At 37.7% G+C, this 21,167-nt stretch overlaps 5 protein-coding genes across 6 annotated transcripts; 1 reads left to right on the top strand and 4 right to left on the bottom strand.

Moving 5' to 3' along the window:
- Positions 1–338: 338 nt before the first annotated feature.
- On the bottom strand, positions 339–2,038 carry LOC100242544 (fasciclin-like arabinogalactan protein 2). The gene has a single exon (XM_002267910.5). The coding sequence runs from the start codon at positions 1,923–1,925 to the stop codon at positions 702–704; it is 1,224 nt and encodes a 407-aa protein (XP_002267946.1). The 5' UTR covers positions 1,926–2,038; the 3' UTR covers positions 339–701.
- A 4,278-nt stretch (positions 2,039–6,316) lies between these two features.
- Positions 6,317–7,991, bottom strand: LOC100261380 (nuclear transcription factor Y subunit B-3). Its single transcript, XM_010659175.3, has one exon. The coding sequence runs from the start codon at positions 7,195–7,197 to the stop codon at positions 6,550–6,552; it is 648 nt and encodes a 215-aa protein (XP_010657477.1). The 5' UTR covers positions 7,198–7,991; the 3' UTR covers positions 6,317–6,549.
- Positions 7,992–8,979: 988 nt separating this feature from the next.
- Positions 8,980–11,758, bottom strand: LOC100251126 (uncharacterized). The gene has a single exon (XM_003633284.4). The coding sequence runs from the start codon at positions 10,076–10,078 to the stop codon at positions 9,290–9,292; it is 789 nt and encodes a 262-aa protein (XP_003633332.1). The 5' UTR covers positions 10,079–11,758; the 3' UTR covers positions 8,980–9,289.
- Positions 11,759–16,289: 4,531 nt separating this feature from the next.
- Positions 16,290–19,936, top strand: LOC100245989 (SNF1-related protein kinase regulatory subunit beta-2). 2 transcript variants are annotated; one of them, XM_002268573.5, is made up of 8 exons: positions 16,290–16,682; positions 16,768–16,857; positions 16,982–17,074; positions 17,203–17,307; positions 17,441–17,613; positions 18,055–18,236; positions 18,321–18,483; positions 19,453–19,936. In XM_002268573.5, exons 2-8 carry the CDS (start codon positions 16,770–16,772, stop codon positions 19,753–19,755), a joined length of 1,107 nt encoding a protein of 368 aa, XP_002268609.2. In that variant the 5' UTR covers positions 16,290–16,682; positions 16,768–16,769; the 3' UTR covers positions 19,756–19,936. The 2 variants fall into 2 exon arrangements, with proteins under 2 accessions (XP_002268609.2, XP_010657475.1); XM_010659173.3 differs by lacking the exons at positions 16,290–16,682; positions 16,768–16,857 and having other exon boundaries at positions 16,986–17,074; positions 17,196–17,307.
- Positions 19,884–21,155, bottom strand: LOC100264834 (uncharacterized). Its single transcript, XM_002268214.4, has 3 exons — positions 20,586–21,155; positions 20,381–20,450; positions 19,884–20,278 (listed from the first exon to the last, which is right to left on the bottom strand). The coding sequence occupies exons 1-3, from the start codon at positions 20,725–20,727 to the stop codon at positions 20,134–20,136; spliced, it is 357 nt and encodes a 118-aa protein (XP_002268250.1). The 5' UTR covers positions 20,728–21,155; the 3' UTR covers positions 19,884–20,133.
- Positions 21,156–21,167: the final 12 nt, after the last annotated feature.

The raw sequence follows: 21,167 nt of genomic DNA, 5'->3' as shown, positions 1-21,167 counted from the left end.
TTGAAATGACTATTGAAGAAGCGGATTTGTCGGCTATATTTGCTTTAGAAAGGAGAATATACTTCTAGGCCACACCGACACATAATTTGAAGGGGCCATGCTGCTACAAATTCAAATGATGTTATAAATTGATGCCACTCAATTGTTTTTTAGAAGGTATAATTAGTGTTTTTTTTTTTTTTTTTTTTACTTTATGAAAGTGATTTTTAAATTTTATAAAACATTTTTTAAAGTTCAAAGTATTTTTTAAAATACACTCCAAATTAATAAATTAAGGGAAATGGGTTTCATCCTACGAAAAATTGTAACGATAGATAATTCTATAAAATACACGTATATGACACTATAAAAGCAAATAAATATTATTAACCTAAAAATTGAAAATAAAACAAATCTGCATCGATCACACACCATGGCATCGCATTATACACACAAATAATTACAAATCAAATAAAAGGGAAAAAAGAAAAAAGAAAAGGAAAAAGGGAAAGCCACATCGACCGAGTTGTTATTTTGGTTTTTTTTTTTTTTTTTCCTCAAAAATAACATTAAAAAAAGAAAAATACAAATATGTTTGTCTGGAAAGTAATTTCCGAATACCGGTGATGGAGCACCTCTGTTCTTGCCACGTGTCGCCACGTCACCATGTCTCACTGAATCGCCATCAGGCCGTCGGAAACAACAGTCCGGAGGGGCTGAAGTCAAAACAAAACGAAAGCTCCCGCGAACACAGTCAACAACACTGAGGCCCATCTCCCACCGTCAAATCTACCGCCGCTATTCTCATCATCCTGGTCAGCAGTCGAGTCTTCAGAATCATCGCTTTCCGGCGAATCCGCATCCGGCGAGTCTGCGGTGTCGTCTTTCGATTTCTTCGACGACTTGGGCGACGCCGCTTTCGGCGATTCCGCTTCATCGTCTTCGACAGTCCCCTCGAACAACTCCCTAGGCAACAAAACCTTGTTAATCTTGTAGAGCACCACAGGCTCCTGATCCAACACCGTCCCCGTCACCCTTGCCGTCACCACCTTCGTCTCCAACGTGATGTCCTCTCCCTCAGTCTGCACCGTGAAGTCGTACTTCTTAGCTCCGTCGGTTGCCAAAGTGTTCGTCACTCCATTGCTCGATTTCAACATCTGCATCGACTGATAAATCGGAATGCCGTGGTACAGCAGCAGCGACACCTTCCCTGCCGCCGTCAAATTCTTGTACTTCGGCATAAAGCCCTTGATAACATCGTCCGAAGGGCAAAACACCGTTAGCCCGCCGTCGGCGTTCTCCTCGAACGTTTTTATGGCTCCAGAAGCTTCTAACAAGTCGCCGAACGCTTTGCAGCCTTGCTTACTCAACATAATCGTCAGATTCAGGCTCGGTGCCTCCGCCGGAGCTTCCGCCACAGCTGAAGTCAAGATCTGGCTGATCTCTAGCACGGAGATGTTGTACGGAATCTCCACCACCGACTTAACGAAGTAGGCGTTGAGATGGCCGCTGTCTTGAGCTCCGAATCCGACTTTTCCGTGCTTGAGATCGGTAATGTTAACGAAACCGGCGGTTCCGGGAGCGGATCCAGTGGACTGGAACAAAGTCGCAGACGAGGCGGTGCCGTCGGTGATCTGGTGGAGCTTCCTGGCGCCGAAATAGTCAACTAGAACGTGGAGGGAGAGCACGTTCTTGATGACGTAAACGGAGAGGTGCTTGGAGAGAAGATCCGCCATTCCAGCATTACTAACGGCTAGAACAGTGATAGTCTGTCGGCGGTTAATCTCGCCGGCGAGGTGGGTGACGGTTAAGTAGTGGCTAAAGGTCGAGAACTCCGGGTACTTGGCGAGGATGTGAGTGATATTGTGCGCATGGGTGGCGCAGGATAGGAAGAGCAAGCACACCGAGAGAGTAAGCAGACGCGTGAAGACCGGCGCGTGCTGCATTTTGCCGGTAAGGATGAAGATAGGAAGATGGTGGTGTGAACTGTGAAGCAGAGAATTGAGTGGTAGAGGCGCTCTGCAGTGATGGCAGTGTATATAATGGCCTTTTGTGGGCATATTTTATCTGTCACAGGTAGAGTGACCACAAAATCATGCCACCTTGGAACCAAAATGGCCATGGGACCCTCTATTCCACAGCTTTGAAACTCATACTTCAAGGTAATTCTAAATTCTTTACTCTTTTCCAAGTACAGAATTTCCACATCTATACATCTTTCATAGAGATTGGAGTAGTCATTAATAGCACACATCATTTTTATTTGCAAATTGACAGTTTTAGATTGAAAATCCCACCAAACCAAACTCTCTCCTTGGGTTGATCACACGTTAGAAAATTGTAGGAGAGACCTAATACCAAAATGTTATACCTGTTTTTATTCTTATTATTTGATAATATTTTTATTTTTATTTTTATCATGTTCCTCATATGAGTCATATCTTAATTATATTTTTAATTTGTATATATTTAAATAGACTAATTGATTTGGTAATGATGAAGATTTTGAGAACTAGGGCTCAATGGCCTAAAGGACTATTTCAAAGTACATGTAAGCATGGCCCAATGCTTAGTTGGAGAGACCAAAGGCATTGAATCTTTAAGGCTCCCTAGTCCTAGTAAAAAAAAAAAAAAAAATCCAATTTCAAATCTACCTTCATTTGAGTGTGCGTAAAATATTTAGCCGAAGGTTAGGTATCATACAATGTTAGTAATGTGTTAATATACACTTTCAACTACCTCAATCATGTAATGGGCTGTTATTCAAAATATGATACCCTATTACCCATCACCCACCATTTTGAGATGGACATTTGGGACCCCCCCCCCCCTTGGTTCAGCTTTAATAAAAGCAGTATCTAGTTTGATTTTGCCTCGTGCTTAGCACAACAAAAAGGAAAGTTAAGTTTCAATCAATATTCATTCATATAAATATGCCAATTTCTTTGCAGAATCTATAACTAATGTTGCTTGTACTCCATGCAAAGAATGCTATGCTTCTCTAAACTGTCAATGAAAATGGTGGAATTTATAACATCCAAAAAGGTCTCATATCAAAGTTTTAATATTTATTATTTAACTTTTACATATAGCATGAGTCATTCACACTTTTTATTCCTATTCATCGTTTTTTTTTGTACTTTACTCACATGTCTCATGCTTCTTTATGCATTGTTTTTTCAATCTTCATTCACATTTTTTTTTATATCCTATTATACTTATATAAGTTTAATTCAGAAAATTCTTTGAATATTCTTTAAATAGAGAGATTTTTTTTTAATAATTTAAAAAAATTATTTTCCTTCATATTGATACGTTTTCAAGAAACAGATATAATCTTATAAAAACTAAACCAACAAAAATGAATACATGATTGTATCATATGAACAAGTTGACATATTACAAGGAATTACCTATTATTTTTGTATTTTTTTTAGATAGGACCAAACCGTTAAAAAAAAAATACAAAATAAGAATCATTTTCCAAACCGTTGGTGGGAAGGGATTAGTAAGATCCAGCTGTATAAATTAAGAAAAAAGTGAAAGCATTCTAGAAAATGAGAGATTGAAAGTATAGAAGCAAAATCTGGCTATATTAAAGGCCCACCTGTATCCACCAAAAAATTGGTTGTTGTTGTATATTTTAGACAACAAACTATGTCCTTTTCTCATGTCCGCTTCATTTCCTCCCCGCTCATGTTCATATGCTGATGCTTGCACGCCCTTTCTTTTTCTCCCTCCTGCCTTTATTAATATAATAATTATTTCTTGTTTTACTTATTTTTTGAATGAGGGTGACACGTGGGACCCGTAAGTGTCGGTGGCAACGTACCCCCAAAAAAGGCCAGACTGTAATGGAGATGCCACTTACAGGTACGTAGACGTGGATGGTGATGATTTGTGTGTGAGATGTCAGTTGATGCCCCCACTGACTCTTTTTTTTTTTAAAAAAAAAATTATTTGACGGTTAGGATTTTCTTTTCGAACTCGCACTCCGACTCAAGTCACTCGCTCGCTCGCTCGCTCACTCACTCACTCACTCACAAACAAGGCCGACAGCTCCTTGTACCTCTTTGTCGTACAATATCTCAAATCACACACACCCACACACTTTCTTATGTTGTACTTGTACCGCTGCAATTCAAATCTAAGCAGATGATTAGGTAATTTAGAAGATTTTCATGATTTTGGTTGGTGGAGTCCTAAGGTGTGTTTGGAGTGGTAGAAGAAATTGAATTTGAACAAAAAATTTGCTTCCCCAAAACATAAAATAAGAATTTTGTTTCGAGAAATCTTACAACATGTAATAGAAAATTTTGTGTGATGATGCATATGCCACAACATCTCTTTTGTTTAATTAATGAAGAATTTGAAGCAAAATATACACTAAATGTAAGTAACAATCAACTTTTTGCTATGAAATGTTGTGATAAGGTCCCACTACTCATCCTCGCATTCCCTATCATCGTTGTCAATAGGATTCGGTGTTAATCGTCTCTTGCGGGCCATGACTTGTCTATCATGGGCATACATGGGCTTGGGCTTAGGACTTCCTCTTACTAGGGATGGCAAAAAGATGGGTCACCAATCCTAATTCTCTCTTCATTATTTAAATATATTATCATTATTGTCTTAAATAAAACTTTTTTAAACAGAGCAGGGTGGGTCAGGTCCCATTCTCTATGCATTTGGCCCGACTTTATTTTTTTATTTTTTATTTTAAAATTTTTAATTATATGAAAATTAAATATAATTTATAAATAAAAAAATATTATAAGTTTTTAGAAAATAAATTAAGAGAATATTTTTTATTTTTATAGATATTAAAAATGGTTTATTTTTATTTTGTTATATATATAATAGGGATAAGGTAGTAGGGAGCAAATAAATACTTGAATCTAGCTCAAATTTAGTGTCACATAACCAATGGTTTTTTTTTTTAAATGTTAATCTAATCGTAATTCATTTAAACTTTTCTGAAATTCTGAACGAAAAAACTCATCTCATTGTAATCCCTTCTATTTAAGTCTAGTTAGCACTTTTTAAGTCAAACTATACTGGTCAACCCGACCTAGTTGCTTTAGGTTGTTATTCATTGCATTTGATCTTCAATAACTTCTTTTAGGTTTAAATAATCTCTCGGAAAGGATTTTAGTGCGTTAAGAAAGATGTTAAAAAGAATAGCTTAATAATGCATGAACAAACCATGTCCATTAAGGAGCACATAAAGAGGCTCATTGCTGCTTTGGGCTTTGATAACTGTTGTGCACTTCTTGAAAGCTAGCACTTTAGCACTTTGTAGTATAAAGACACCTGTAAGCCTATTAATGATGATAGTAATTATATGCTCCTCACAAAGGAACTAAGAACAAATCATCTCGTTTGATTCCCGTGGCCCAGATCCTTGCTGCTGTCTTTGTGCTACTTTTAATGCGTTTTGCGTCCTTTGTGACTTGTGAGTGGCCATCTTTTGTTCTGTCAATCCAAGTTTCGATTCATTTACCAAAATGGAAGAGAGCAAGTGTGAGTTAAGGGTCCAGATTTGGTTAGAGTAGCCTGCAATTAGTGAAGCCCAAAAGAGAGCACACGGGTTCAGGGCTTTATGGGGGAGCCCACGATGTAAGGTTGAAATTAATCCGTTGCAGAGACGCTAGGAAAAATAGTTCTAATTTCATGTAATAAAAAGTTATTAAAATAGTAATAATAATAATATAAATGCAAAAACACTCAACAAAATAGAAAATATAAATATTTGTAAAAGTGGAAAGTGTTAACTTTTGGAAGTATTTTTTAAAAACAGGTTTAAGAGCAATTTTTTATCATAAAGTTTTTAAAAACAAAATTCTATTTGAAAACTCAAATATAAAAAATAATTTTCTAACTTATTTTTAATAAAAATACCATATGATGTAAAGTTTTTAAAATACTCTCCATAGTTTTAATTGTTGTTTAGATCACTCTAAAGAATTCGCTTTCATGTGTTTTAACAAGTGACTCTAAATACTAAACAGAAGGCCGAAAGGGCGTCACGTCCAACTTAAAAGCAGGAGATTTTATGGGTTATATGGTAATGGCCTGGCCGACAATGAAATGGAAGAATGGAAGTGGTTTAGAGATTTCCACATGCAAACTAACAAGTAACATCCACTTCAAAGCCAAAAATATCAAACCCCAATCACCCATTCACCCTCCCCCTTTCTCCAAATGCCACCCCATTTATAGAAACCATACCACACTTAAACCCATAAATTATAATTTGATTTTGCTATTTATTTATGATTAATTTTAATATTTTGTATAAAAATAAAAATTAAACAGGTAGAAAAGAAGAGGAAGGTTCTCAAATATCATCCTCAATTAGAAGTTTATGATTAGAGGTTACAGATACAGACTATTTGCATTGCATTTATCTCTTTTAATTCCCACAATTACACTTACATATTATAACATAAGTCATCAACTCCTCCCCACCACCCCAAAAAAAAAAAAGTTAAAAAAAAATTGAAAATTCAATTAGAACCCTAGAAAGTAGTCACTTTTCATCAACCACCTAACCTAACTAGCTTTTACCTACCTTGACCTCACCGTTGACGCCACCCCGCCACCGCCGCCGCTCGAACTGCCGGTGTTGTTCTTACCCACTCCTCCGCCCCCGCCGCCACCGCTGCCCGAGCTGCTCATGTGATGAAACGAACCCGAGCCGTAAGCCTGTCCCTGATGATGCCCCATCATCATCATCCCACCGTACATCCCACCCCCATTGAAACCCCCACTGCTGCCGGAGCTCATCGCGCCCCCACCTCCCGCAGCTGCTCCGCCCCCGCCGGAGCCGTCCTTCTCGCCGGGCCTCCCTCCCAAGGAGCTCTTCTCGCCCTCCATCTCCCTGTACTTTTGCAGGTATATCTTTAGGGGCTCCACATACTCCTCGAACCCCAGAGTCGTCATCGCCCACAGCAAGTCGTCGCCGTTGATCGTCTTCCGCTTCTCTCGCTGACACTTGTCGGAGGCCTCTCCAGTGATGAAGCTGATGAACTCCGACACGCACTCCTGCACCGTCTCTTTAGCATCTTTGGAGATCTTCGCGTTTGCCGGCAGCGCCTTCTTCATGATCCGGCTCACGTTTGCGATCGGCAGGAATCGGTCTTGCTCTCTCGCCGACAGCTCGCTGTTGGCGTTGCTGTTGTTGTGCCCACCCGAGTCGTTGTCTGAATCCGCCATGAATTTCGATCTTCACCTACTTCGTTTATCAAGAAATCATGACTTGAGGGTCGCGAATTGAGCCAATCGGAGGAGGAAACCAGGGTATAACGTGGGTTTTGCAGGGACTGGCCGGAAAAACGTCACTCCGGTGAAGAGAAGCGTGGTTGCAGAGGAGGAGGTGTTGGGTCCGTTGGATCGTCGAAGTAATATGGCATCGGGTGCGACACGTGGTTGGTTTAGGACCGTTTGTTTGTCGATAAGCATGGTTCACGTGGGTGATCCTGGGACGTCCGATGCGTAGTAGGGACGGGGAATTTGACGGCTGGAGGTGTGACCACGTAATGAGTTAGTGGAGAATCTTGGGCCGGCTGATGCTTGGCTGGAGGTGAGTCGAACACCCAGGGTCAGAAAGGTCAATGAGCCGTGGACTTACTCTATCTACTTATTATTACACGTGGCATCCTAAGCACCATCGATTCCGAAACCGCGAGATCACAACGGCGTCGTTGTAAGTGGAAAGAGCTAGGCAGTGGAAGCTGCTCATCATTGTTTACAAAGCCTCAAAACGACGCCGCTTCAAGAAACGTAGACGAAGGAATGGTCAACTCCTTTTGAGACAATTTTTTGTTTTCAACTATAGTCACAAGTCAAATAATACATCAAAATCCTAATTTTGTGGACTAATATCATGTTTCTACAACACATAATATTTTTCACTTCTATATTAAACCTTTTTTGATAAGTCATAAACTATTTAATAAAATTATTTAAAAGTTTATCTAAAAGGATTTTATTAAACTTTTTTCTTTAAAGAAAATATAAAATGAAAAGCATAGTCATGGCTTTTAAAAGGCTTATTCAAGGGGCCTTAATCAATAAAAGCTCTGCAAAGCTGCCTTGATGAGTTGTTGTAGCTTTTCAACTCAATAAAATAGAAACCATTAGCTTCAAAATAAAAATAAAAATAAATTTGTATATCTTACATATAATATAATATGATTTGAATTTTTTTCTTAAAAATTTTAAAATTTTTTTCTTAACTTTTAAGTTTAATTTTTTGATATCTTAATTAATTTAATTATTTTGTTTTAAATTATAATATATATGCTGTAGAAAATAAATAAAAATTTAATTTTGTACCATTTATAATTCTTGTTTAATATTTTAATTATAGATATATAAAATTTTGCTTTAGCTCGTTATTTATTTATTTTTAAAAGTTATTATAATAACATTCATAATTATAAAAAAAAATTAATTTTATAATTTCCTAAGTGTATAAAATCACTTAACAAAAAAAGTTTCCTAAATGTCTAAAATTGATAAATTAAATGAATTATAAGCGGGTTTATCTTGATATGATTAAGTAAATGAGTAATACTTATTAAGTAGTCAAACCCAAACACTCTCATTCATTAAACCAATTATATGAGTTGATACGATTATGACACGAAAATACTAAAATTCGTATTGTTTTACTATGACACAAACATGGTTAATGTCTAATCTAAACATGCTAAATTTCTTTTCAATTGGCTCTTTCCTTTCCACCAAAGATCACCAAAAAAAAAAAAAAAAATGGAACCAACCTTGTATTTCTTTTAAAATCCATAGAAATCACATGAAATTGATACTGGGTCATGTGAATTGGATCACAAATCTTTTGGAATAGTTCTGCATCATGGGTTCTTCTCAGCCTTGAGTTGTCTTTAGGACCCATTAAATGTATGCTTTGAAGCATTAGATGATGCCAAATGGACAAGAAGATTATAGAAAAAGATATATTTGTGGATAAAGAAATGCAAGTGGAATCCCATCAATTGATGATGGCCTTTCTAAACTTTTAATACTTTAGTGTTCTTCATATTAAGAGAAAACAAAGGCCCATAGTTGATAGTACAACTGCTTTAATGGGGGTATCCAAGGTTTGTGAGGGCTTTGGGTCAATGGAAGTGAGGTCAAGAAGCAGCCGCATAAGCTTCAAATCCTAAACCCCCAAAACCCTAATTCTTTCTTTAAGCCAAATCCAAATGGATCAAAAACATAAAAAGTACTTAAAAGAGAGAGAGAGAGAGAGAGAGAAAGTTACTTTTACAACACTTGCTCATGCTCATGCTTCAATCTCAAACCTTGAACACTTGATGGATCCCATGGATATGTCAATCTCAATCAAGTTTTCCTCCTCATTCATCTCATTCATCTCTGCTAGGAGCTCCATTAGAGTACTGTGTTGCTGGAAAATTGAGTCTGGTGTGAAGTCTGGCAGTTTTTTCTGTGAGTTGAACTTGGGGTCTTCTTGTTTAGGATCAACATAGTGCCCACTCAGGAGTGCTATTTCAATGAGGCTATCCTCATCAGAAATTGAACCATCAGAGCATTCTGGACTCTGGCCTGCATTGTCTGGGAATGGCCACTCCACTTCAGACTCATCACTCGTTGATGATTGATCAAGGCTTTCAGTTTTTGATAGTGAATCAGGAGACTCATCTATGTACTCATTCATCTGATGGCTCATTCCACTCTCTTGGGCTTCATCCCTCTGTATGATGGTATCAGTTTCAGTCTGTGTTCTGGATGCAACTTCCTCCATGTGAGGCAGACTCTCATGGTGATCAGACCTGAGAACCTCTTCTTCTTCTTCTTCTTCTTCTTCTTCTTCTACTTTTTCTTCTTCTTCTTTCAGTGATTCCTCCTCCACCACTGGCCTTTGCTTTGAGAATGTGAAGAGGACAGTAGATAAGATCAAAGCTGAAGATGTGATGAGGATGGACAACACCCCAAAACCCAGAAAGCCTGCAAATATCAAAACTGGGACAAGAGCTGCAACCCAAGGCAGTGGATTTCTGAGGAAACACAGAGAAGAAGCCATTTGATCCTCAACTCTGTGGTTCAAGACCATTGGATTGAAGAGACTGCAAATGGGGTCAAAATGGAGAAGATGAAAGTGGATGGAAAACTCTGGGGTTTTTATTGGGCTCCAAGGAGGGTCAAACCAAAACACAGATTGATGGGTACTTGAAGAAACAGAACAAGAACCAGAACCAGAAACAGCAAAAAAGGACTTTGTCCTTTTCTTGCTCCAACACAAGCAAAACAGATAGCTACTAAGAGACACTAAGACAGTGATAATTGATTGATGGATCTGCCTTGGATTGAAAAAAAAATAGAGACTGCAAATGGGTGGAAGGTGGTTTCAAACTTTCAATCTCTACTACTTTCTTGCTTAGATATCAACAAAGACACATAGCTAAAACAGGAAAGGTTTATATCATATTGGAATAGATCAATCTTCAGATCATATTAATACATAAACAAAGTGTGAACATAAGCTGTACAATGGTGTGAGAGATCAACAGATGTACCTGAACCGGTTTGCAAAGAGGAAAAAAGAAAAGAAAAGAAAATGGCTTTTTTCCTCTTAAACAATTGAAAACTTGCACTGAAGTTATAATTTCTGGGTTGTTTCTTTGATCACAGACTCACAGTTCCCAACTCCTCCATTGCTCCTAAAAAACTGGGTTTTTTTTATCTAACGCCAATCAGGTGGTTTTTCTCTGCACCTGATTCTCTTGAAAACCTCAAATCCCTTGGTTTTACTCTATTGGTTTACACTCGCAGAGCTTGGAAATGGGAGAAGCCATGTGCAGGCCTCTGAGCTCACCACATGGCACTTTCCCTCCAACATCAATGAAAAAAAATAAATAAATAAAACAATAAGAGAGCCAAAAAATATTATATTATTTTTCTCCTTCCTCCATTTCTCTGCAACTTCAAGAAAACCATTATATCTGAACCATACCTGGAGCTTCTTCACAGATGGACAAGACCCATCACCCAAAGGCAAAAGACCCAGTTTGGTTACTCATTTTTCTGTCTGAATCACTCAACCCCATTAACTGAAACTGCCTCTCCTCTAAATGTCACCTCTGGATTAACTCAAAATCACCAACTCCTGTTCAGTAACCAATAGTGGGTTCAAACGTTTCTGTGCCCATTAGATTCAAACCCATCATTGAATCCACTGCTCTGTCAGATTCTGCTGCTTCATTGACACCCATCAAGGCTTTCTCAGTAGTCTTTATGGAAGACTGGAGCTCAGAAGCGGAGGCCCTCGGTCAACATTCAGAGCCTTTGCTGCAATGACATCACAACATACACACACCCGCAGAGCTCACATGATTCTCCTATTCCACCTCTTGTGAAAAGCCCATGAACCCCTGTACTTATTATGCCAGAGGTGCACTCCTTAGAAACAACAACCAACAAGAGATTTTGGTAGAGAAAAAGACCATACAAGAAAAAAATACCAGTCTTTTTTTCCAGCTTAATCTAAACACATATATGGGTCTGTATCAAAATTCAAAATGTTCCCAGCGGCCAATAGTCTCTTTTTTTAATTGTTTTTCTGAAAAGCAGTAAAGAAGGCTATTATTCAAAAAGAGAAAGAAAAAAAGAGAGAAAAATTCTGAGGTTCTGGAATTATGTTTTTCCTTTAATGATTATACCTTATGAGAAATTTTTATTTTTTTTTTGCTTGGTGGCAAAGAAAAGAAATGTGTTGAAAAAGGGAAGGCATGTATCATCCAAGGAGCTGTGAGGGTTTTTCATTTTCTTAAGCTTTCTCAGCAACCAAACAAAACATTAATGTCAACTTTCCCATGCATGGAGATAGATTCAAATAGAAACCCCAAACGATAATCTTTTGTTTTCCTTTCCTTTTCTTGATTCAAACAAATCTTACATCAACTGGGGTATGGTAATCCTATTCTGGTAGGAAGACCTAATCCTTATGAATTCTGCTGGTGGTCCACCCCCTCTTGCAAATGGTTTGCGCCCCTAATGATGGCTTTAGCTTTGCTTTTAACATATGGGACATCAACATGTCTCCTCCTAACCAAGAATCTTAGCCCCACGCCCACGCAAACTCTTGCGATGCAGCCTGCAGGCTTGGCTCAAGTTGATGCCTACTCGTGGGTTTCATTGGACTGTGTTTTCCACACTCCTTGAATTAGCTTTGTGTTGAGTGTGGAATTTGACTGTTTCTTCCTTCTGCATTCTCTATTCTGTCCATGATGATTTCATGTTGTGGAGTTCAAGACTTTCCATCTGTCCAACCCCATGTGTGGCTTAGGATCATTTAGGCCTTTCCTCTGCTGAAGGGTCCAAAAAAGAGAATGCAGATGAGTTGAAATACAATATGTTCAGCAACAATTCCTTTTTTGTAGTTATTACTATGAACTTTCAAGTCTTTGCTTAATTAATCAAATTATGATGCAAACCCACGTTTAAGTGTTAAATAATTCTAAGATGAGTACTAATACTACTTGGTTATCTCTAAGACAAAGTTTATACCGGATCGGTTATCAATTTAACCTAGGAGAAAATGACCTTTCTATGAAACACGTCTATAATATCATATTAAACTATCAATTTAATTATAAAACTTAAAAGTACATTTTAGGGTTAGATAATTCTAAAATCAGTAACAATATTACTTAATCCTTTAACTTAAAAGGAAAAATAAGACATAATGTTTTATATGGCTTTGATTAAGTCATCAATTTAACCTAAAGGGTTGACACCCGGCCTTATCACAATCTTCTTTTGAACTAATGTAGACTTAATAAATTGATGAAAATAAATTTTTCATGAAACAAGACCTTGATATCATGTTAAACTATAAATTTAATCATTCAACTTAATTTGTGGGGGTAACAAGTCAAGTACTTCTATTATTTCAACTTGAACTTGGGCTGAAACCTAACTCTCAATAGCAAAATTGATTCAAGGAAACAGTATTTGTGATACGGTGCACTGTATCAAAATTTTGTTGGCATTGAGAAAATTTGTGGGGGACAGAAGGAGATCATAGAGTTCCTAGTTGTACGATTGTGAAAGAATTATTCATTAGAGCCAAAACTTCAACTTGGAAATGATTAATTTCCTCAAACAAGAAGTGGAGCATTAAGATAACTCGAGCTCAGGTGCCCAGATGTTGGCCTAAAACAATCTATAACAACTCACAATCCTCCAAGAAATCTCTGCACAAATTCTATATTTTCCACTTCTTAGCTGATCTCTCCATGCTAATTGCTTTCTCAAAAAAATCCTTATCGATCATTAAATAATTAATTTCACATTTTTTGCACTGTAGTGAGAGGAAACCATTCCAAACTTCATAGTCTAATGATGACTGCTAATCTAGTGGATCATAAACAACGTCATCCTAGGAAACAAGTAAGGCTTAAAATTGTGCTAGGAAAAGCGAAAGAAAGCGAGGATGGCGGTGCCACTTGCCGGCCAGTTGCAGGTGCTAGTTGTACTAGTAAAGCAAAATCACATGAATCCCTAAATGGAAACTCCTTTGCTCTACAATTTGACTACAAACATTGGAAACAAACTTGACTTCAAGATTATTATATGTAGTAAAATAAAAGTGTTTTCGAGCTTGGAGAAGCTTTTTGTCTTGAAAGAATGAATTGAGATCAACAATTCCGACCTGTGTTTTGGAGAGTGACTTAAGGAATGTTTTAGCTGTACTGATCATCGGTTAATGAGAATGGTAGGGGACCATGATCTAACTATTTTCATTGTTGTAGTGGAATTTGCTAAGTTAATAATCTTGCTTTGAATCTTGAGCTATGACTTTTAGCTAATACTTTTGTTTATATATGTATCTTTTCTTTCAGAATGTGAGCAAAATCATCAACAAAAATTGCAAGAAACTGTCACCCCCATGCTTGTCACATGGACTTTTTCCATTACTTTGCTCTTATCCATCACAAACTTCATACTTCAAGGTGGATTAGTCTTGGTTTTGTTTTTGCTTTACGCGATACTTTGGGATGCAGAAGAGCTACAAGGATTACACAATTGTATCTAAATTACTGAGTTTGGATCAAACTCATAAACTTGAACCATCTTCATGAGTCATTACCAGGAAAATGTATGTATTTGATGTTTCCCCCACCTTCATTCTTTCATGACTCCTTTACAAGCAACTTCTTCAGCACAAAAACATGGAGTCAAAAGAGGCTTGCTAGCCTTAGAAAAGAAGAAACCTAGGCCCATGAAATCTTGCTTTTGATTAAGGGTTCTAGTCCTCAGAGAGATGATCAGGAAGGGAATTAAAACACTCATACTAGCTAGCATCCAGAGATACTATACATAGGCCCATGTTCATAAAGGTCTGGGCTGCCATTGGACAAAGAAACCAGGAGGTTTTCCAAATGCCTTGGAATATTTGACCAAGCACTATATTCTAACCACAAGGATTTTACTTGAAAAATCCCAAAAATTAGGCCAAACACCCTATTTTTTTCCTCAAGGATGTCTGCATCTACATATACTTTTCTTGGTTTGGCTTCTTGTATGTGCAGTAGTACACATTTTCAGTGTGTGACAGGCCTCTATTCATGCTGATAAAAGCACTGTATCTGTTGAATTTGGTATTGGTTTCCCCGTCTCCTCGGCAAACAAACAAAGCATTAGTGCATTAATATATTGATCATATCAGTTGAGGGACATTTTTGTGGCTCCAAACAATTGTCCCAATTAGAATATGTTGCCATGGGAGGTGGGCCTTTGAAGGTGACTAGGGCAGATGCTCTTCCCCTTGTCACATCTTCCTCCTATGTGATGAGGCCAACTTCTAACTACCAACCTATAGATATAAAATATATGATTCTATTCAAGACCAACTCTCTTTCTTTAGTGTATGTGGGCTTCTCTTTTCTCTATTTTTCTTCCCTTTACCTTCCTGCTAAGGATTCTTGAAGAGAAAATCACTCACATTTGATTCTCACAACCATTGTTTTCAAAGGCAAAATGACCCAAGATGAGTAAATTGCAAGCCTAGGATTTGCTCAGCATCTCCATTACTTTTGAGCTTGTTATCATTCATTGGATGGACAAAAGGAGATGTCCACTTCATATATACTTCACTAATCTCATGGAATTCAAACTCATACAACAAAGATCATTTAGAACTTTGAAAGTGACTTCTAGTGCTGATCATGAAGGTTCCCTTTTCCTTTTTGTTTAGATGGCAATGAGATTTTTTTGTCCAGAAAAGGCCATTATTTGGTTTATAAACTTCTTTTCCCCACAAAAGCAATGAGCTCTTTTTCACATTGGGAGTCATCAAAATGATGCCCAACAACCACAAAATGTGGACAAGTCACATGGGAAGATAGATAGATACTCCAGGACCCAAATAGAAAAGGGCCTTGCATGGTAGATTGGGAGCTCATTTTTTATGAAAGAATGCCTGGTACTCTTTTTTATGTGTCCTATTTCTCATAGGGGTAGCAAAAAGCAAACCAACTGCCACTCATATTTATATACACATAAGTCTTCTCTTTCCACCTCATGGGGTTTGGAATTTGGATTCCTTTACATAATATTGTTCAGTTTGTGGGTATAGGTTCCCTTTTTCTTCTTCTATTTGGAGCTCAAGGAACTTGTAATTTTATTCCCATGGAACATAGTTCTGAGGGAAAGTTATCCAACAGAATAAGTTAAGGCCATGCTTTGAACCCATCTACATTATTATATATGAACAACTACTTTAATCACTCTGCATGTCTTATATCAAACTAAATTTTGGCTTGTATAGTATACATTATTATTACTTTTTTTTTTCTTCAATTAAGTTGAGCTGTTGGAGCAAGTGGTCAGAGGAGAAATTAGCTATAAATAAGCCTAGTTCAAGTTGGTATGATTAGTCTAAGAACCTTAGATGCTATTGAATTAGTTGAAAACCAAGTTGTTTAACCCTTATGTCATCTTAGAAAGTTTCGGGAAAGAAAATAAATAAGAAAACAAAAAGAAAAGTACAAGAAAATCAAAATAGTTGTAAAATCGATTTTTCTTTTGAAGTACTTTGCATAATCTAAATCGAGTTTAGCCGACTATAAAATGTTTTTAGTAGCTGAGGGCTTCTAAAATCAAAATGAAACACTAGGGATCCAAATCTAGGTAATATTGAGTCTATTAAATTCAAAAACAGGATCTTGCACTAAAAAAAAAAATTAAAATTTTAAAATTCTCCCACATAAAAGGGCAATGATCTTCTGCAACTACTTTTCTCAAAGCTTCATGAAACAGCATACCACGTGGTGGGCTGTGAGTGGGAACTGCATGGACCGCAGAGAAGCAATGCTGCAGCAATTCTCCTTTTGATGATGCCAATGCAACATTCCCTTTTGAAAACCAGGCCATGATCACGATGGAGGGATCTTCCAAACTCATTGGAGAATAAAATCACTTTCCATTATTTGCTTTAGGGAGAGAAAGAAGGAAAGAGGGAAAGAGACAAATAGCACTTTCCATCAATCAATCACTTATCAACACAAAGCTATAATATAATGTTACCGCCTCATTTAATTAATTCTGGGTTCTCTTCTTCCCTTTTTGTGTTTGTGATTTGTTAATGACTTGGTTATGTGACCAAACTCCCAGAAATTTACAGACTTTGCTTTGATTTCTCTGTTTTCTTTTGGGTATGTTCTGTTTCTGTTTTTGTTGCTCAAAAGAACTGTTTTTGTGAAGTGTTTTTCAAATATTCTAACTGGGTTTTTGTTTCAGGGATGGGCAATGTTAGTACTAGGAAAGATGGAGTGGAGGAGTGTGAAGATTTTGATCAGTCTATGGAATCCTCTGCAGGTGGAACTCATGGTGAGTGTTGACAATCGCTGGGTCTGTTCTGATGATGTTTTTGGTTTGTTTGTTCTTGAAATTGTTTCCGTTAAGTGTTTTTCAAAATCATCCTTTTGGATGGTAACTGGATTTTTGTTTTCAGGAACGGGCAATCCTCATGGTGGGAGAGATGGAGAAGGCCCTTCTGGAATCAAGAAGTTTGAAGAGTGCCAACAGTATATGAACTCTGCACATGGTGTGTACCCTTAGTCAAAGGGTATTTTCTGCTTTTGTTTTTTTGCTATTGATTTCTTGTTCAATTTTGTTTCTATAAAGCGTTTTTGAAAAACAATCTTTAGATTCCAACTGGGTTTTAGTTTTCAGTGAAGGGTAATGTCAGTCATGGAAGAAATGGAGAAGGCAACTCTGGAGTCAAGAAGTGGGAAGAAGGCCATCAGTGTATGGACTTTTCACAGTATGGGTTTCATGGTGTGTATTCATAGCCAATTGGTTTGTTCTGTCTTAATGTTTGGTACTGATCTTTTGCTCACAAAAACTGGTTTTATAAAGTATTTTTCAAAAACCCTCCTTTAGCCCTAACTGGATGGCTATGTATTTTCAGTAATGGGCAATGTTGGTGGTGGGATAAATGGTGAAGGCCATTCTGGAATTAAGAAGTTCCAAGGGTGTGAGCAATATGTGGAGTTTAGGCGTGGTGCATCTCCAACATCCGTGTGTTTGGCCCCTTCCCATAACCTTGGGCCTTCTCTCACAGCTATAATGCTCCCTCCTCAGGTCAGTTTTTATCTCTATATTTAGTCTTTCTTAGTGTTGATGTCTTAATTTAGAAGTATATCGGTATCGTTCAGGTGTTTAGACAGGCAGTTCTAACATTCATTTGTGTAACTATCAGTCCCTGATCTGTAGGGAGTTTGAGTTTGTGATTCCCATAGTTATTAAAACTCTTTTGCTTGATGAATTTTTCTTTGAAGAAAAGTTTACTTTCAATTTGTAAGTTACCCATGAAAATTTGTGATATTCTACCTCTGGAAACCTAATTTTTTGGCCCTTTTCGGGTCGATATGATGTGAGATGCTCTCTACAAAAGGAACGGTAGCCCTGTTTTTCAGTGGAATTTGGCAGGTAGCTGCAGAGTATTCATTTCATTAGGCAGAAACGAACACAAACATTTATACAAAACTCCATAGTCATTTTGTTTTCTCATTCCTTTTCCAGCCCCTGATGGTTCCTTCACAAAGACCGGTTAGGAGTGTGCAGATCCATGGCCGTGCACTGGTGGGGAATACAACAGAAAATGAGGGCATGCTCCATGGGAGGTGGGTGACTATACAGATCAGATGGAACTATGGTGGCAAGCAAGTAGCTGTTGAGGGATCATGGGATGACTGGAAATCAAAGTACAAGGATATGTTCTAAGTTTTTTCTTTCAAGTTGTCTCATGTTTTGCTTTCAGCACTAACATGGATCATTTTCCGTCTCAGAGAGCTGTTGGCTGGATCAGGCAAAGAGTTCAGTATTACAAAGGTGCTTCCATTAGGCATTTACCACTTCCGATTTATTGTTGATGGACAGTGGAGAAATACCCCTGAATTGCCTCTGGTCTATGATAATACTGGGTATGCCTATAACGTGTTGGACTTGAAGGTAAACTTATGCTTCTCATTCTAAATATCATCGTTGCATCCTTTTCTTAGAACTATTGTTTGTGGAAAGATGCCTCTCTCTGCTGCATTGTTTCAATGCCTCTCTATTCTAGTTTATGCAAGTTTTACCTGAAAATGAGATGAAATATCTGGATACAATCGGCAAGAAGATCTTTTCTGGAATACCAAATTTTTTCTTGGGCCCCTTTCTAGTCCCACTGGCTATTCAACATCCTACAGGAACTTCACAGATTTATGGTAAAGCCTCTAGTTGATAAATAATCTTAATCTACTGGCAACAATGAGGCATTCTGTAGTGATGGGAAAGTCCTTTTTACGCTTTTGAAGCTTACCCCCTTTAAGGCTTCACCTTGAAGCGAGGCCAACCTTGACATCTAAGTAAATTAGGCTGCTTGTCTGAGGAGGGAAGCTTTTGCTGTTGCTTGCACTCCATACCCTGGCCAGGGATGTGAGGCTCTGGATTATGCCTGCACTTGGGTTCAGTCCTAAACAAATTCCCAGAAAACAGCTATCTTAATACTCCTCTTGCGACAATCTTAGGGCTCCATTTGGTTGTGAATGCGTTAAACAGATGAAATTTGATGCCAGCACCTGCAACCTATTGGGTTATAGAGAACATACTGATAGTTTCCACCACTCCTCTAGCACATTCTCATCATATAAATTTCAGGAAAAATACTAAGAACTTATGATCAAAACCCTCCATACAGCAGAAATAACTTGGTTTGTTGCATTTACATGTGAAAAATGCCGTAGTATTTGATGAACATTTCTCTCATTTAGTGTGGTTTCAGCAGGATTTCTTCCATTGCATGAAAGATCCTTACAACTGGGTGAAGCTATATATTTTCTTGTAATTTGATCCTTAGTATTCACGATCCTCCTAGATGCTTTTGATTGTTTGAATACATCAACTGTTATTTTAGAAATTAGTTTATCTACTGTGCAGAATTATGTTCCAGAGGACCCTGAATCCCCTTCTTCCCCAGGGTCAAGCTATAACAACCCACAGCTTGTAGCTCAAGATTTTGAAAGGGAGCCACCTGAGCTACCTCCACAAGCTGAAATCACACCATTAAATGGCCCATCGTTCTCCATGGACAGTTCCCAGTCTTTAACAAGACCTCAAACCTTCGTTTTAAATCATTTGTACATCCAGAAAATGAACCAGAATGTGGTGGCACTTAGTTCAACACATCGGTTTTGCACAAAACATGTCACAATAGTACTATACAAGCCTCGCAGAGGCTAAAATTCATTACTTTTTTTTTTTTTCCTTTGTTGACATTTATTGAGTTGGTTTTACTCAGTATAAGTGATATTGCTTGGGAAAATGTAAGCCAAATAGCCTTCTTTTAAGGTTTAGAAGGAGAGCTAATGTAAGAAAAAACAGGATCTTGCCCTTATAAGCAGAATTATGCAATTCTTAATCACCTTTTCTGATAATTCTCTTCCTCTGTCCTCTCCCTTTTTTTGTTGAACAAGGCATAATAAGCTTATTGTGTTGTATTAACAAAACTATAGCAAAACTCATGACATGGAAATTCAAAGCAGATCTGTAGAAGTATATGCTTATACATGAGATGGCACTTGGTGGATTTACTAATCAAATCAGATTAGTATAATCACATCATCGAACAGGTACCTTAACCCAACCATTAGCAAAGGCAATGGCTAAGATAACAAAAGGGGTGGACATACCAAATATGATAATGTAAGGAAGGGGGGTCTTCATGGGGTTCTCCCCTTCCCTTTCTCCTGCTGTTTGCCAATACCTACAGTTGACAAAACTCTGTTGTTGATGACTGATATAATATAATATGAATTGATATTTCAATGTTTTGATGAAAGAAAAGTGATGATAGTTGAAGGCTTACTGTTCTGGTTCTTCTTCTCTAGTTATGAACTTCTTCTTCCCTCCCTGCTTGATCTCTCCATCTCCTCCTCCTAAAACCACCAAACCCATCTCCATAAAGTTTGACATCTCAGCCTCATTTTGACCCAAAACACAAAAACAAAATGCAAACAAGAAAGAAACCAACAAAATTGAATATGGGGGGATGAAGAGTTCAAGACTCTTACCGAGCTTTGCATGAATGCTAAAATGATGTGCCCTTTTCTTTGGTGAAGTGGGGGTGTGGGTGAGAGAAGATGGTGAGGATGATTTGGAAGGGAGTGGAAGTCTAGTGCAAAAACAAGAAGAGAGAGCCACTTTGGCTGCCATTTTTTCTCTGTTTTTTTTCACTGTCTGGTCTCTTTGCCCATCATTTCTTGACCATCACATATATGCATAAGGTTTTGGATAATGGATGTAGCAGAGGCACTGATATTTGGTATTCTGGATACTAACCTTATCTAACATCATATGACCAACATGCCCAAGTGGCCTCTCTCTCTCTCTCTCTCTCTCTCTCTCTCTCTCTTAGATATATGTGGTGTTGAGCCAGCATCTTCATATGTGGGTCAGTGGACACAGCTACACTGCTCCATATGGGGTTGCATCAAGTGTCAATGAACTGACAGCTTCCCATTGGCCTTAGATCATAAATCAAGAATTTTGGGTGAAAAAAGAGCCTTTCATCAATCAAACAGCATGCAGCTCATTGACACCTTGAAAAAGTATGGTTGAAAGCACTTGATTTTTATTTTTTAAAATTAGTTTGA

The sequence above is a fragment of the Vitis vinifera genome, chromosome 12 (genome assembly GCF_030704535.1).
Source record: "Vitis vinifera cultivar Pinot Noir 40024 chromosome 12, ASM3070453v1".
Lineage (NCBI taxonomy): Eukaryota > Viridiplantae > Streptophyta > Magnoliopsida > Vitales > Vitaceae > Vitis > Vitis vinifera.
This window is presented reverse-complemented; position numbering and strand designations above follow the sequence as displayed.